Consider the following 16,242-nt stretch of genomic DNA (forward strand, 5'->3'; position numbering starts at 1 on the left):
GAACCATGCCATAAATAAATAAATAAATACATACTACCATAAGTCTGTAGTATCTCGACGCTAGTATTACGTCAGTTTACACATCACAAACGCACACTTCTCAAATACCAGGCATGCAGCAGAAGATCCCAGATCCCAGCATTTTAGGGGCCTTACAAATCAGTCGAAACAATTTGAATAATAGGTGAACATAGTTATAAAAAAACGAATGTGTTGCTGATAATATATTCTCTTCCTTTTTTGAGGCTTGACACGCGCTATTGAGGTTATGCAGTAAGGTTTAGTGAACGCCTGTCTGGGTGCGTTCATTCGTTCGCCAGCTTATCTAAAATAAATAATAAATATTATAAATATTTGATTTTATTTTTAAATTTATTGCCATGTTCGAACCAGATCAGTTTATTGTCACCATTTTTTGAAATAGTGAAATTCGTTTCGTCTAATATAACACTTTTTTTATTTACATAATATAAGCCATTTAAAAGTCTAGTTTTACAATCCTACGCGCAATAAAAACACATACATGTAGACAGGTTATCAAGGAGAAATTAAATGTATTTATTTTACTGTATAAAATAGTTATTTGTGTGCGGGAAGTTGAGAGTCGTATGAGACTTGATTAAGAGTACAGTTGTGATACAAGTACTTAAAAATAATGAACGCGACGTCACTTGAGATATGAAGCGTATCCTTCTCTAACGTCACTATACTCTATAGCTATATAATATATTAACTCTATATTCGTAGCTATATTTATAAAGTTTTAAGCAAAATCAAGTGGTTCTTCTTTGTAGTGTACGTATAAGTGGTTTGAACGATATTTTTATTGCAATTAAAAACGTGAAGTTGTTATCCTAAGTAACCGCAGTCGGAATTTATCCAATAAATACAGGGTTTCTTTAATTTGTATAGTTTATCATAGTTTTTATCTCATTTTTACGGAGACTATACGTCGCATTTAGCTCGTGTACTTATTTTGATTATATAAAAATAATATATTTTGAATTAATTATGAATCATTTGCAAGATGTTTTTAAATGTGGCTATGTTTCCATGCATTTTCCCGGCAGTAAAAGTACTCTGAAGCTCATAATCGATCCGTTAATTTGTGAAAGAATATATAATATTAAGTAGGAATAAAGATATCTATCTGTAGTAAACCGAAATTGCTGAAATTGAATTAAATATGAATAAGTATCATTGAAATTTAATGTTATCTTTTTGTATGATCCAGCGACCAAGCAACCCTGCGCATTGTGACAAAATATATTGATTAGGTTGATTTAACTAGTTTAATGAGGATAAATCTCTCTGAAATAATATAAAAGTAATCGTTACAACGCTGATACGTCATAACAATTCACCTCGTGTTCGGCGCTGAAGGAAAACGTGAGAAAATCTGCATGAGTCGGAAGAAATTTTGATGTGTATGTGCAGTACGGGTTACTGCATATAAACATCAAAATTTCTTCAGTTCAGTGGCTCAGCGAGATGGATTAATTTTCATATTCCACTCATCTACAGAATAAGAGCTGTAACGAGCGAGTACTATGTTTTTGTATTTAACAAATTCACCGTAAAAAGGTGCTCTTTACATTTTTTAATTTTTATTGCAGTGTATATACACACTACAAACCTGAATGCAAAAAGATTTACCGTAATGTAGGTCAGTGTCATTCACTAAGTACTAAGTGTGTTTTGACAATTTATTATGATACAAGATTTTGTTACCAAGTTTGTTTGTTTGAAAATGTGATTAATTATTGATCTTGTAAAAAAGTATTCGTCCCTCTCCACTGTTACAAATTCCATTGCTACAAACTATCGAAATTTACTGTAACTCTCACATAAATTACATATGTACATACGTCCTCATTAATAAACTTATAATAATCCCACACTGTGCCAGAAAATTCGAATGAGCAGAGTAGGGTGCGAATATAGTATGAAATAGTAATGAGGCTTATAACATAATTGTCGCTGTTTGAACTCAGTATCAAGCTGTCGTACGCGAACCTGTGTTACTTTTTATGGCAACTGTCATTATCCATGTATATAAAGCCAGTGACATAAAACGTGCGCGAAATAATTTGGTTAAAATGCATTGCATGTTTTCCAAGTGAGTCGAGTTGATGTAAATGGATGGAATTTCTCTGTCCCATTATTTGAATTATTAGCTTTAAAGCTTTAAATACTCACCCTGGAATTAATGTTATACAGAGGTATGCTTCTGTGGACGAATTAAATGAAATTATATAATAACATAAACCGATTAGTTTCGATAGGTTTGCGTCATTCAATTGTTATTTAACTAATATGCAAGATATGGTCGTGTAACGGGTATGTTGTTATCCAGTATAATAACCATCGCTAGAGTCGCAATGACTTTATAAGACGGTGACTTCATAACGTAACGATATTAAAAAATGAATAACAATTTTAAAAAAACATTTTTTGAGGTATCCGTTTATAACTAAAATATTTTTTTTTTATGCAAACGAAAGTTATATATTAATTTGCGATACTAAAATATTATAAATGTTAACGCAATTACTTTTTATAACGCAAAAATGCAGCTGTATAGCAATATTTACAATATCGATTACTGAGCGTTTTTGCTCTATAAATTTTCACGGCACTGTTTGAAAGTAAGCTCAGACTATTGTATTTTCCGACACGTTTCAATAGCGCCGTGTTATAGAATTGATAAAATACAAAGGGATTTCTAATCCATGTAATATTGCAGGTTGCATCGGTTTATTTTAAAATACGTATTTAGTTTTAACATGATTATTTATTTTTAACGCGGTAACTATTTTTATTTGAATATTTTTGACGCTTTAATGTTAATGATTTTTATTTAAGTAAACAATAAAAAAAAGTTTTATTATTGAACAATGCACATTCTTTCGATATATATAAAATTATATATATTTTATATTCATTGTTAATAAGTCGGTTTTCCATGAAGACAGTAAACTTATATAAAACGCTAGCTTAAAAAAATAGCAACTAAGTCATACGATTGTTGTTGCAGCATCTTTATATGAATATATTATAAAAGGTTATATATTGTCGGTGTGTGCATATATTTTTTCTGTATCGAATAAACTGTTATAAGTAAAATTGTAGGAGACAATGAAAACTTAAAAACATTACATATATAAATTCATCGCCTTGTTGGAATTTAAGGTACTTACAAAACAAGAGTTGATGGTCTTTAAAATATCACTAATTGTAAGACACAATATATGATAATAACAATAATGTCCTTTTGACTGATTTTGATCACGGTGTATAATCTCTAACTTTGTAGGAAATAGTGCACAAGTGTGTGCACTCTCTATTCCCACACATTAATAATTCGATGAGAAAAATCGAAAGAACCAAGAGGCAGTCAGACACAATATTTTTATATAAAAAGAGAACCTATTGTGATATACATATGCATGTACACCGATTATAAAAGTATATAAGTTATAAAAGATCAGTTTCGTATATAATAGTCATTAATAAAACAAATATATTTAATATATAAATAAACTAATTTCATTTAAAATAATGTTTTTTCAATTTTAACTATTGTATATTTTCTGTGGTTTTTATTATTAACAATAAACTTCACATCTAACGTTTGTCTTCGTTCAATGTCTCATAATAATAAACTGTCAAAAGCTCAACGTCTAACGACATTAAAACCTATCTCGATGACTTAAGAAAGTTGATAACTCAATATATTTCAGCGAAAGGCAGGACTTTGGACGCCACTCAAGAAATAGTCTCTTTAGGCGCTTGCAACATTATTGGCGCTTTCTTTCGCTCCTTTCCAGTGAACGGTTCGTTCACCAGAAGCGCTGTCAGCGACGCGTCGGGAGTCAAAACCCCTGCTGCTGGATTTTATACTGGTATTTATAATCTTTCTTTCAATTAGCTCACGTATTTGTACATTTTAAAGAACTTTTATTTCGTATTTTCCGATACGAATTATGGGCGTATTTAAAAATTAAATAAAACATCATATGGATACGACAATAGTCCAAGGATCGGGGGTGAAAAATATAATTCATATTTTACATTATTTCGATATTACTACACCCAGATTATATAATTTATAGTAATGGTCTCTATGTCTATTATTTTAAATGGATAATGCTGTAATTTTAATGAGTTCATAAATCGTATCACTCTTCATGTCAACACAAGTGCTATCAGTTTTCGCTTTGAAACAGCGACGCCGAGTTGGGGACCTGGTCCTCCATAAATCTAAAAGTTTTCAGCATAGTTTACTGTCGCACCGACTTCAAAATTTTTGATATACTCCTTTAAAGTACACTCCGTTACTCGCATCAAGTTCTAAATCTACAGCTCTGTTATCTAAAAGTTTAGGAACTACATTAAAACGTCGGTTACCGAGAGAAATTAAATTACTCGGTTTATGTTTCTAGTTACATATCAGATAACAGTGTTATTTTAAGTACATTTTCTCACGAAGAACTGGGCAATTGTTATAAATTCGTTTAAAAAAAAATTTAAAACGGACGTAAGAAATAAAATAATATAAATGGACATTTTTCGTTTGCCTCAATTTTCAATTAAGTCCAAAAAACCAACGATAATATTGCACGTGCTGCCACGGCGATACAGAATAACTAAGTGATATGATCTCAGTTAAAGCGTCATAGTTTACACAATATTTGCAGTTTTAAACTTAAGAGAATATTTATACTCCCTATCATAATAGTTATAAGTGACAACTACTGAATGAATATATATACAGTTATTTATCAGACAACACGAGTAGTGCAGACTCGTCTGGGTGGATATCACCTATTCGTCGTGAGAAATTTTAATCATTCCTTACATCGCCAATACACCAACCTTGGAAACTAAGATGGAACCTAGGTAGAATTCTACCAACGATTAAATATCCATCAGCTGCGTAATATTTATGTTGATAATTTTATTAGTTGTTGAATTATTTGGTGAAAGGGCTTTGTGCTAGTCCGTCTAAGCATGTACCAGCCATTCATCATAATATATTCCGCCAAGCAATAATTAGTACTGTTGTATTCGAAGGGCGAGTCAACCATTCTAATTATATCCATATCCACAAGGGTATAACATTTTAGTTTCCAAGGTTGGTGGTGCATTGGCGAAGTAAGGAATGATTAAAATTACTCACGGTGCCAATATGGGTTTTGAGTAACTTAAGTTGGCCCATTTGCCCTGCCTTCCTAGGTTATTGAAAACTGCTAAATCTGCAGTTGTGACACTTCACTCGTCTTCCTTTGATAAACTAAATAAATAAGTTGACATCAATAGGTATCATAGTACTCCTGACGCTGGGCTTGCTGACGCCTTACTTCTACTTCATCCCTCGCGCGGCGCTGTCTGCCGTTATCATGTGCGCCGTACTGCACATGGTAGACATCGCTATACTCAAGAGATTATGGCAAAATAACCGTGAGTAATGAATTGTAATGTCGAAATGTAATTTATTTGTTCAATGTTAGGATGGTTTGTAGGATTCAATTTTGTATATGAATTTTGAATGTGAATATAGGTATGTTTCATGAGTATTATACTAGTAAATCGTAGTTGATTATTTGTTATATAACAAGCTTAAGTCTGTTTTAATTTCCTTCCATGTTTTCTTTCAAAAATATAATACATATATAAATAATAATATACTATTGAATAAGTAACAAGTTCGTTTTTTTGCCGGTTCTAGGAAATGGCTTGTATCGGGCTACTTGAATAAAGAATAATTTTGTTATTAATAAATAAATGTATTAATTTTTACATTACATTAGCAGCCTGTAAATTTCCCACTACTGGGCTAAGCCCTCCTCTCCCTTTGAGGAAAAGGTTTGGACCATATTCCACCACGCTGCTTCAATGCGGTTTGGTGGAATACACGTGTGGCAGAATTTCGTTGAAATTAGACACATGCAGGTTTCCTCACGATGTTTGCCTTTGCCGCCGAGCACGAGATGAATTATAAACACAAATTAAGCACATGAAAATTCAGTGGTGCCTGCCTGGGTTTGAACCCGAAATCATCGGTTGAGATGTACGCGTTCTAACCACTGGGCCATCTCGTATTAATAATTTTTAAATATTATTTCGCTTTCCCATATTTTGCAATGGGTGCACTATGCTTAGTATAACATGCAAGATAAAGGATTTGGAAGATATTTAAAGCCTCTGATATCAACCCTCCTTGGGAAAGTTTTTGCTGGTGGATTAGTTCTTTGCCACGATAGTGGAAATGGTGGCGAGAATCTTAGCAGCATTTGCCCGTTGAATCCCAATTCCAATCCTCTAGGCAAAAAATGAACCAGCCCTCCTGTCACCAGTGCAGGTAATACGAAATGTTATAAATTTAGTAAAGGTTTTTGCACTACTACTCCAATGTCAAAATATGTCAACTGCAAATAGATCAAATACATAATTCGGAATAAGAGAAAAATATTTGCATCGTTTGTTTGCTTCAGTGTTAACAATATTGATGGACGCGTTTAGCATAAACATTTCCTTTAGTCGGTTTAAGCTACCATATGTTGATGAGGTCTATTCTACTACCAAAATCCATTCGGCATCCATTTGAACATGAACATTTTTAGAGTTATATCGCCTGACCATTTAATTTATAATATAGATAGGCGGTTGGCCAAATGAGCCACTTAAAGTGGTCTCCACTGGCCCATAAATAATGACACCGTAAGATTTATTAACCATTCCTTACATCACCAATGCGTCGCCAACCTTGGAAACTATGATGTTATGTTCCACTGGCCCATTCACCCTTCAACCTTGGACGCAACAATACTTAATAGTGTATGTGATGAGTTGGCGGTACCTACCTAGACGAACAAACATTATAACTTTAAATTAAGGGTATTGAATATTTAGTCATCAATATACAATTAACTTCAAACCATATAAACGTGTAAAAGCAAAAGCTTACAATTTTTGCTGAAAAATTATTTACAATGAATACTCAAATTACTCATACAAATCCAAATAAAAAAAGGCACTGTTACAATAATGACTACGTGGAATGGACGCACCAACACCAGCAGCATTTCTCCGTTAGATTGCGATTCTAAGTCTCTAGGCGAAAATAAAGTCCCCAGTGGAGGCCGTAAGAACATACATACATATTTTTAGAAATGTTTTCTCCCTTTGATTCCAAGTTCCAAGTGATATAACAGCAACCGGAACAAGTGTAAAATTTGGATTTAGAGACGAATATTTGCTTTTTCTCACTTCAGCATTTTACGCTGTGGCTCCGGCCTTTAATGTTTCCATGATCATAGTTCGCCTGATTTAATATAGTTATGTTAAATTACAGCTAACTATCATTAAATTTTTGCTCAATTAGCACTCTCTTATATCCTTGTATATTGTTTGCATTTCTGTCGATCGTCCCATTTTCTGCTATTATTATTATTAACATCTTGATTAAAAGTAAACATGGTAACGAATGTTCTTAGTTTTGGTGATGATTTCATTTTATATATAATAATTATAGACTGTCAGCTCCTGCAAGTAGTTAATTGGTTAATTAAGTATTATATTTGCTTTCAAATATTGTACATGCCTGAAGCTATTTAAAATTCAGTCGATAAAAATCTGTCATACAGTGAATTTGTACGAAATTTAAATTACCATGTTATTTGGACCTTATAAATATTGTTTTGAATATGGAATGCAAAATATTTCGTTGCATTTCTCATTAGGTATGTTTTGTACAGATTAAAAGGGAATGCCAAAGAACCCAGAACGAACCCTGACTGTTGATTTCAGAATAGTATGCAAAAAATTAATAACCGTTACAAGTTTTTCATATATACAAAAAAATTGCCTCCATTATATTAAAGACTAATAATAATTCATCGTCTTGAGGTTATTTATTATAATCGTCGCTGAAAATCAAAATCAAGTCGAAACAACGAAGCCAGGCATTATAAAGAATAATAATGAAAAATTTGAGCGTTAATGCTTATGGATCATAACAAAAGATAGTACCTGCAATTAAATGTAGCAAAATATAGTATAATAGAGGAAAAATTTAATACTAGATGATATATTAATTTTAATTAAATGGCAAATTGTTTAAATTTCGAAAAATATAAATATAAACCAAAAATAAGTATACTTTAAATCGATTAATTTCAAGTAAATCAAAGAAAAACAACGGAATATAATCGAGATCCCTTAATTACGTATCTCAAATGCGTCCATATTCCCAGCATCATGGTTCCGTAAAAATAATACCATATAAAGGGAGGGTGAAGATTCATCCTGCATCGCGTCTGCGTGACGCCTGTCATTGTGAATACACTCCCGGAGGCTAAACATGAAACTCGTATAGTGAATAGAAACACACGCAACGAAAAAACGCGTTCCGGCGCTGTTTCTCTCGGTGTTTATTATTTACATACATATATGGGCTGGCTATATGGAATTTCAATCAATTAATAAATATAATTTATAAACAAGTGTGACTAGGTACTCAATGCTCAGACAGAGTTGAATCTATACTAATATTATATAGAAATATTTTTTTTTGTTTGTATATCTCTCGAACTAATGATAAATATTAATAAATAATAAAAATTTTCAATTGTAGAAAGCTTCTTTATTTTCCAGTGCTATAGGGTTTAAATTATAGGGCAGTATTACGGTATTTATTTTCTTTATTAATGATTTGCACTCGTCGGAAGCTGAGGTGGGTCGCTAGTAAAGAATATATTTTGATTTGCTCTCTAACTGAAAATCTGCCGACAATAGTCATTTAAACGGTGCATATTTAATTATATACTATATAATATGATGGTATATAATTAAATATTTTGCGTTATGAATTGTTTTAAAAATTTGCCATTATTCAATTAAATTCTCGTAAAATATACATATTTTTTATTTATTTATGAGAAATCATACGAAGCATTCAAATAAATTTTTAATTATTTTAGCGCATTATCAACAATGAATTAATATTTTTTAATGAAGGCGATAATGTAACAATATGGCTTCGTGTGGTGTCGTCTACAGGAAGGGGACGATTACTTTGGTTGTATGACTCTATTAGAGTTTGTCGAGGTTGACTTCCGCAGCAAGCGAATCCTTTAATGTACCCGTATATAACGTCTATATGCGCCCTAACAGCGGCTTATTTGAAATTTTACATTGAAAAAGCAAAAGAAAACCTCTTCTCGGGACTTAAACTGTATACGCTGTTGATTTTAGCTACTAGCAATGTAATCCGTAATTTTAACTTTGAAATAATAGAAGATTTCTTTTGGGATTTTTTGCGTTCGCTTATGCATAATTTGTGGTAAAAATACAAAATAGTTTTGTAATTTTGTAATTTAAATTAATGCGCCGTGTCGACTGGCGCACCACACTCGTGGCAGTGTCGGAGGGTGACACCTCCCGCCGCGCTATTCCGTGCAGGTACTTACCGAAGCATCTGTGCCCGGTAAGTACCTGCGTCATTCTGAAGGTGAGTGTGCCCTTCTTCCTCTCGACCCAGCGACTCAAATGGGGACGGATCGCCTCCACTGTCGCCAGGCCCGCCGTGGGTGACCCCAGGTCCTCCTCCCATCGGACGATCAGGGCTCGCTGGGCTAGAGCCATGATCCGCCCGACTTCCGCCGATCCTGGACGATCGCCGCGGTCCCTCGCCTCGACCCGGAGCCGGCACACTTCCGCGAGCACCTCTGCCTGGAGCTCCCAGGGCGGATCGCCCGCGAGAAGTGTCGCCGCTGTCCACGACGGTGGTGGACGGTGGTGGACGGACGGTGATACTCGACCCTCATGGGGGTCCTTTCCGTGGATCGTGGAAGAGGAGGACCTCCATTTTGAATATGGAGACCCTCAAGCCCAGCATTCCCATACGATCCACGGTGAGAGCCGTTCCGACCTCGGCGAGGCGAGCCGCCTCCCAAAAGTCCCGCCCAGTCGCCGTGACGAGGGTGTCGTCAGCGTAACACAACACCCCCATCCCGGGAAGGACGGGAGCTCGCAGGAGCCAGTCGAAACCGACGTTTCACAGAATTAGAACCGACCCCTGTGGAACGCCGCAGCCTACCCGACGCCGGACAAGCCTCCCATCGACCTCCGCCTAGAGGATCTCCCTATCCTGGAGGTACGCCTCCAGCAGCCTCCTCAGATAGGTCGGCACCCTATGGTATCGGAGTGCCTACCGTATCGTCTCGAAAGGGAGACTGTTGAAGGCGTTTGCCACGTCGAGCGACACCGCCAGGACGACTTTCCCCCGGGCCACCGCTTCTGTCGTCCGAGTCTTCAGGGCGTCCAGGGCGTCGACCGTCGACCGGTCCACCCTGAACCCGTACTGAGCCTCTGAGAGACCCGGACCGACCTCCTCGAGATGCTGAACGAGACGGGCTGCGAGGACCTTCTCGAAGAGTTTGCCTGTCTCGTTCAGCAGCACTATTGGCCTGTATGCCGAAGGGGAATCCATTGGCCGACCTTTCTTCGGCAACAGGACCAATTTTCCCTCTTTGCAAGGTTTCGGAAACTGCTCGCTGCACAGACACTCGTCGAACAGCTCCCGAAGCCTTGCACCTAGCAATTCCAGGGCGTCGCACAGAACACGCCCTGAAACCCCGTCCGGATCCGGCGCCGTGTTCTTGGCCCTCAAGCGACCGAGGGCCATCTCCATCTCCCGCTCCATGATCAGTGGTGGAGCCACTACGTCTTCGATCACGGAGCGGGGGGACATGTTCGCCTGGATGGGGGAAGATTTCCCCGACCAGGCGTAGGAGGAGTTCCGGCGGCAGCGTCTTGGTGACGGGGGCGCCTTGGTTGCGGAACTTCCCGCGTACACCGCGGTACGGGCGCCCCCACGGGTCTCGGGTGAGACCCGCCAGAAGCTCCTCCCTGGCCTTCTCCTTGGCCTTGCTTATCGCCAGCTGCAGATCTTTTTTCAACTGGCGATAAGCGTCCAGCATCTGTCCCTCCAGATCCGTGTCGAGGCCGTTGCGCCTTCGACAGCGGACGAAGGCCCTCCGCGCCCGGCAGCACGTCGCCCGAAGGTCGGCGATTTCGGGCGACCACCAATAGACGTGCCGGCGCGGAACCCTGCGCCGGGTCTGAGGCATGGTCGCATCGCAGACCTCCTTGAGCGAACTGCGCATGCGCTATTAAAAAAAAAATAAAAAAAAATAAAATAAATTTTCAGTCTTTTAGTAGTTTTTTTTAAATAAGATCTGATATGAAACTTTTAAATTACCTGTTTTTAAGTTACCTGATTGTATATAGACTCAACTATCAATTGACATTTACGCATCCAGTGAAATAGATTATGTCAACGATTTAAATTAAAGGATCACACTAAGAAAAAGGTTTAATTGCGTTACTTTCTTTAGCTTCGTCACGGTAATCAATATAGTCGACACCTTTTCCCGTCTAGAATCTCTATCTAAGTTAAATCTCTTATAATTAAATAACGTTCTTCGTAGTACAACGTTTGACTTAAAGGCTTAAAAATAAGTAATTAAAAAGTCTTGAAATCGTAAATCAACGCCCACAAAAAGGGAAGAATATAAATTATTACTTAGGACTAAGTTAATATCTATTGCTTAATATTATAAATCTAGCTAATGATCCTTATGAAATTGGGTATTTAATGTGAATATTCTTGAGGTCGTAATTATGGTTCATCTAATAATTTTTTTTTTATATCCACCATAAAAGCGGCAAACCATAAAATCTTAACCTATGTATAAGTACAGTTTTTTTTAATCCCGACTTGGTAAACGGTCGTCTGTGTAGGTACTCGTGCCGTCGACTCCATTATTATGACTACCAAATATTAATATTATATTGCTGTGTTCCTGCCTGTGCACTGGTAATTTTAATAGTTTTAATTTCTTTCAGTGTCCAATTTCAGTAGTAGGTGGTGACCATTCACTATCAGATGACACATTTGCCATATAAGTGTATATACATAAGTATGACGTATGATATGGCGTTAGTACATATATTATGTTACCATTTCTCATTTAAGCGTCGTAGTACCTTTATGATTTTTTTTATTTTCTTAATTAAATATTGTCAGAATCACAAAGTAGGCATATTAAACACAAAAGGTAATTGCCAATTGTTTCTAATAAATGGAGCTGGTAAATGAAATTTGTTTATTTTAAATGTTTTTGAAGTAACATAGATTGTATAGCCTCAGGCGAAGAACTTTTGAGGTTCCATATCTCACCGTGAGTTTAAAAGTTTCGAACAATCTCGAAATTCCCTTACATTGGTATAGCACTCTATTTAATTACTGCATCGATTGTTCTAAATTTATGTTGGATGAGTCTTTGCGAACAATACAAGGTTAATAACAAGTGGGTAACAAAAAATATACACATATAATGCATTAAGTATGTGTGTTCGTTTATCGTGTCGAGTTGAAGACTCATAGAAATATTTGAGTAAAGAAATAGATAAAATACATGTGTTTACGTACATACTTGTGCGATAAAATCACCACCATAGCTGAAATCATTTAGAAGTGAGGATGTTGTCTTAACTAATTTCACTACTAACTAATGTCACGATTAGCCAACTCGGGATATATTATTGTAGTGCACAAGTGTGTGCGTAATCACAGGCGCTCTCCCTAATCTCTGAGCCTCATTGCCCGACGGGATGGCAAATCCAACACGACCGAATAGAGCCCAGGGGCAGGATTTGTGCAGAAGCAGCCTTTAGGTGCTTTTAGAGATACGGGATTGTACACACTTACAAGTTCGAGACTCCGGGCGGTTACTGAGAATTTTCATCAACTTGATTAGGTTGAGGCTTGAACCCAGAACCTCGTGAGCTTTATATCTATATACTATCCATTAGACCAACAAAGCAGATGGTTAGGAGTAGGTAATAGGACAATATTCAAATATATTCAGCCTATAAAATTGGTTTTATAGGCAAACATTTAAATATTTTTTATTTGTTTAAGTTAATTTAATAGCTCCGACTGTAGCTTATCATAACATTTAACAATAATATTATGAAAAGTTAAAATGGATTGCGATAAATATTCGAATAAATTATAATCTAAGCTGAACAATTAAATGATTGAAGTCGAGCATAGAAATTGGCTATTGTTGATTAAACTAAACGTCACTTCATAGTTCGTTTCAAATAATTGATTACGCTTTACACTTGTATTATGATTAGATATTAGATTATTTGGAAATCACGCCAGCTTAACATTTTGTTAAACCAGATATTTTTTCTTCGACTTACAGCGATTGCTGGATGTATTTTTTAATACTTACTATATGTTTATTTATTAACACATCCCTTATGTATTATCGTTTATATCGTTCGAAGCTCATGGCTGTCATTAAATAATTATTTACCCTCTAAACAGCAGCGACCGTATTGCTCAGTTTGGTATGGAGAATGTCTATGAGACAGTGTGATCAGTTACAGATTTTAGATCCTGTAGGTTGATGTCTTATAGACTTTGTAAGAAATGGTTAATTCTTCAGATTCAATAGGTAGAGGTTGCCATTACGTTAATCATTTTTTCGAATGTACTCGAAATATATATATTTAATTATTATTTTAAGTTGCGAGGCCTTTGATATATTTTTTAAATAATTATCAATTTTACAAACTGGTTTAAATCATATCAAAGCTTTTTTTATTCAAGTATGCTCATTAAATGCTCGCTCGGAATATAGATTGTACAGAAAACAGCAAACGAGAAAACTAAAATAGAAATACTTAGGTATTTTAATTATTGACACTAGATTATTTTTTTTATCTTATATATAAAAATAAGTGGCATTTTTCGTTGTCACTTTATAACTCAAGAACGGGTTCATCTATCCAAACCAAATTTTCATGGTTTGTTCGGACTATTTAGTAGATGGTTTATGTGAAGTTTGCATAAAATCGGTCGAGTGGTTCTTCATTTATCACATTTTTTGTAACAAATGATTTCAATAAATGGCGGGTCATTTTGTTAATAGAGATTTTTTAGACAGGGAATTGTCTGTCAAATTAAAAGTAAGTATCAATTAAAAATGAGTACACTCATCCACCAGTTTTAATAGGTAATACATCTTAATTCAATTTATTATTTCCAAATAACCCATGGCATAGCATTAAATACTGGCATGTAACACAATTTCTTATTTTAAAAATGATTGAGCTGTCATTATAATACAAAAATCAGTTAGAACATCGATACATTTTTTTTTTTAAATATATTACTTAATTGCTAATCTACGAATATATATATTATAATTAATATTAAAATTCTATCAAACGTACATGTCTCTATTTAATATTATCAACATATTTATAGTGAAAATTGAATTGAAACCAATAAGGCATTCTTGTAACAGACTTTAATTTGTCTATATACATAAGTAAGCAGGTAATTTTGTGCTGAAATTCTCTAAGATTGTCATCTTGACGTCTCATTTGATTACACCGGATCCTATCTAATCCCTGTGAATCGTGATGTCGTATATCCAAGGGATATGTTACGAAGATTCTTTTCAGACTTTGTAAATGTTTGGCGTGTAATATTCCTATTAAATGGGCTCTTGGTGTATCTAAATGAAAACATTTCATTAATTTTTTTCTAAGCCTTTGATTAAATTATCTTTTTCGTCGTTATCTATCTAAATATAAAGGTACTAAGATTTTTCTCGTATTTGGTCAGATATATATTTTTAGTATATTGACAAATAAGAAAATTCGTGGTTATTATATATATTCATTATTAATAAAATCGATATCAAATGAAATTACTTATAAAATGATAAATTAAAAACCGAAATGTATTAAATTATGAATAATCTGCATTGACACAGACATAAAAAAATCGTTAATTGTCTTCAAATCAAAAACATTTTAATATCATTCTAATTGCTCAGTACATGTGTAGAAATATTGTGAATTCATTTTCAGTAAAATTCATGATTTTTCATGAATTTTACTTTTACTTACTTTTTATTTTGCAAAACTGTACTTATCGACCTAGTAAGTAGAGTTTTGCAAAATCACGCTCTCTGCTTATCTCGAAATTATTGCTATGCGACGACTAAGACGTCTGTAATATATGAGTATGTAATAAATAAAATATACCTACGTCATAGTTTACGTCGTTATTTGTCTTTGTTACTTATACAAAAATAATACAAAGTATTACTTTATAAGGAATACAAATAGCGACCAAGAACGCGTAAGGATTATTAGGCATTATGTCGCATACTTTTTAACACTTTAGAAATTGGTAAAACAGAAAAAAACATATAAAACATAACGTAATTTACATATATATATAACGGCGAGCCGGCAGTATTGTTTGGTTCGGGGTCACCATCTTCGTCATACATATTCACAAATAATACAACAAATCGATAACTGGATTATTGTATAATGATTTTTACAATATTTCATTGGCCGCGACCACATCTGTTTTATCCTGCTTGACAACTGACATTTTATGTTTTTCTAACATGACAAAGAGTGATTGACTTCACTGGCCATCCAGAATGAAATCTCAAAACTAAGAGATTACAATCAAAGTATTTAATTATCTGACGCTGTGACATATATATATAATTGGGTTGATCGAGCTCATTATATTTAATTGCATATTTAGAGTTAAATATATAGTTACTTAATATCCCATTGAGTTTCAAGAGCATAGCTGTAAACTTATTTTCAATATATAAACCGTCAACTTACCTTAGAATACATTGTCATATTCAGTAAATATACAGAGGGTTAACCTCACGTTAAGAGACGAGGTCTTTACGCAAAAGTATGACAATTACGGGAAAATTACAGGTTAGTACTAAAATGTTTTTTCGATTTTAATCCTTCTATACTATGTAGACCATTTTTGACACGAAATTTAATTATTTTTACTTCATTTTTTTATTGTAAGGATAGGCTGTAAAAAACTTTAAAAAATGATTACATTGACAAAGCGCTTGATTGACCTAACGAAAGCTAAAAACCTAAAAGGAGCTAACATTTTATGATCAGAGAGTTTTATTCATCAGAACATGAGCTTGTTAAAGTTCTTATAGGCACTTCTGTAGATATGCAGAGTTAAATTAGTTATTTAATTCTAATATTTAAAACTTTTTATTACGAATACGGCGAAATAGACTGGTATCTGCACTATTTTTTCGTTATAAATATTACTAAGACTCCGCTGTCCGTCCGTCACCAGGC

General features: G+C 34.7%; 1 protein-coding gene across 1 annotated transcript in view; it reads left to right on the forward strand.

Moving 5' to 3' along the window:
- LOC113395003 (sodium-independent sulfate anion transporter-like) overlaps positions 1-16,242 on the forward strand; it is a 60,043-nt gene that overhangs the window by 21,776 nt on the left and 22,025 nt on the right. The window contains exons 6-7 of the mRNA XM_064215868.1: positions 3,744-3,905; positions 5,323-5,463. Coding sequence (XP_064071938.1) covers positions 3,744-3,905; positions 5,323-5,463 — 303 coding nt within the window. The remainder of the gene's footprint in view (positions 1-3,743; positions 3,906-5,322; positions 5,464-16,242) is intronic.

This window comes from Vanessa tameamea, chromosome 9 (genome assembly GCF_037043105.1).
Source record: "Vanessa tameamea isolate UH-Manoa-2023 chromosome 9, ilVanTame1 primary haplotype, whole genome shotgun sequence".
Taxonomy (NCBI): Eukaryota; Metazoa; Arthropoda; class Insecta; order Lepidoptera; family Nymphalidae; genus Vanessa; species Vanessa tameamea.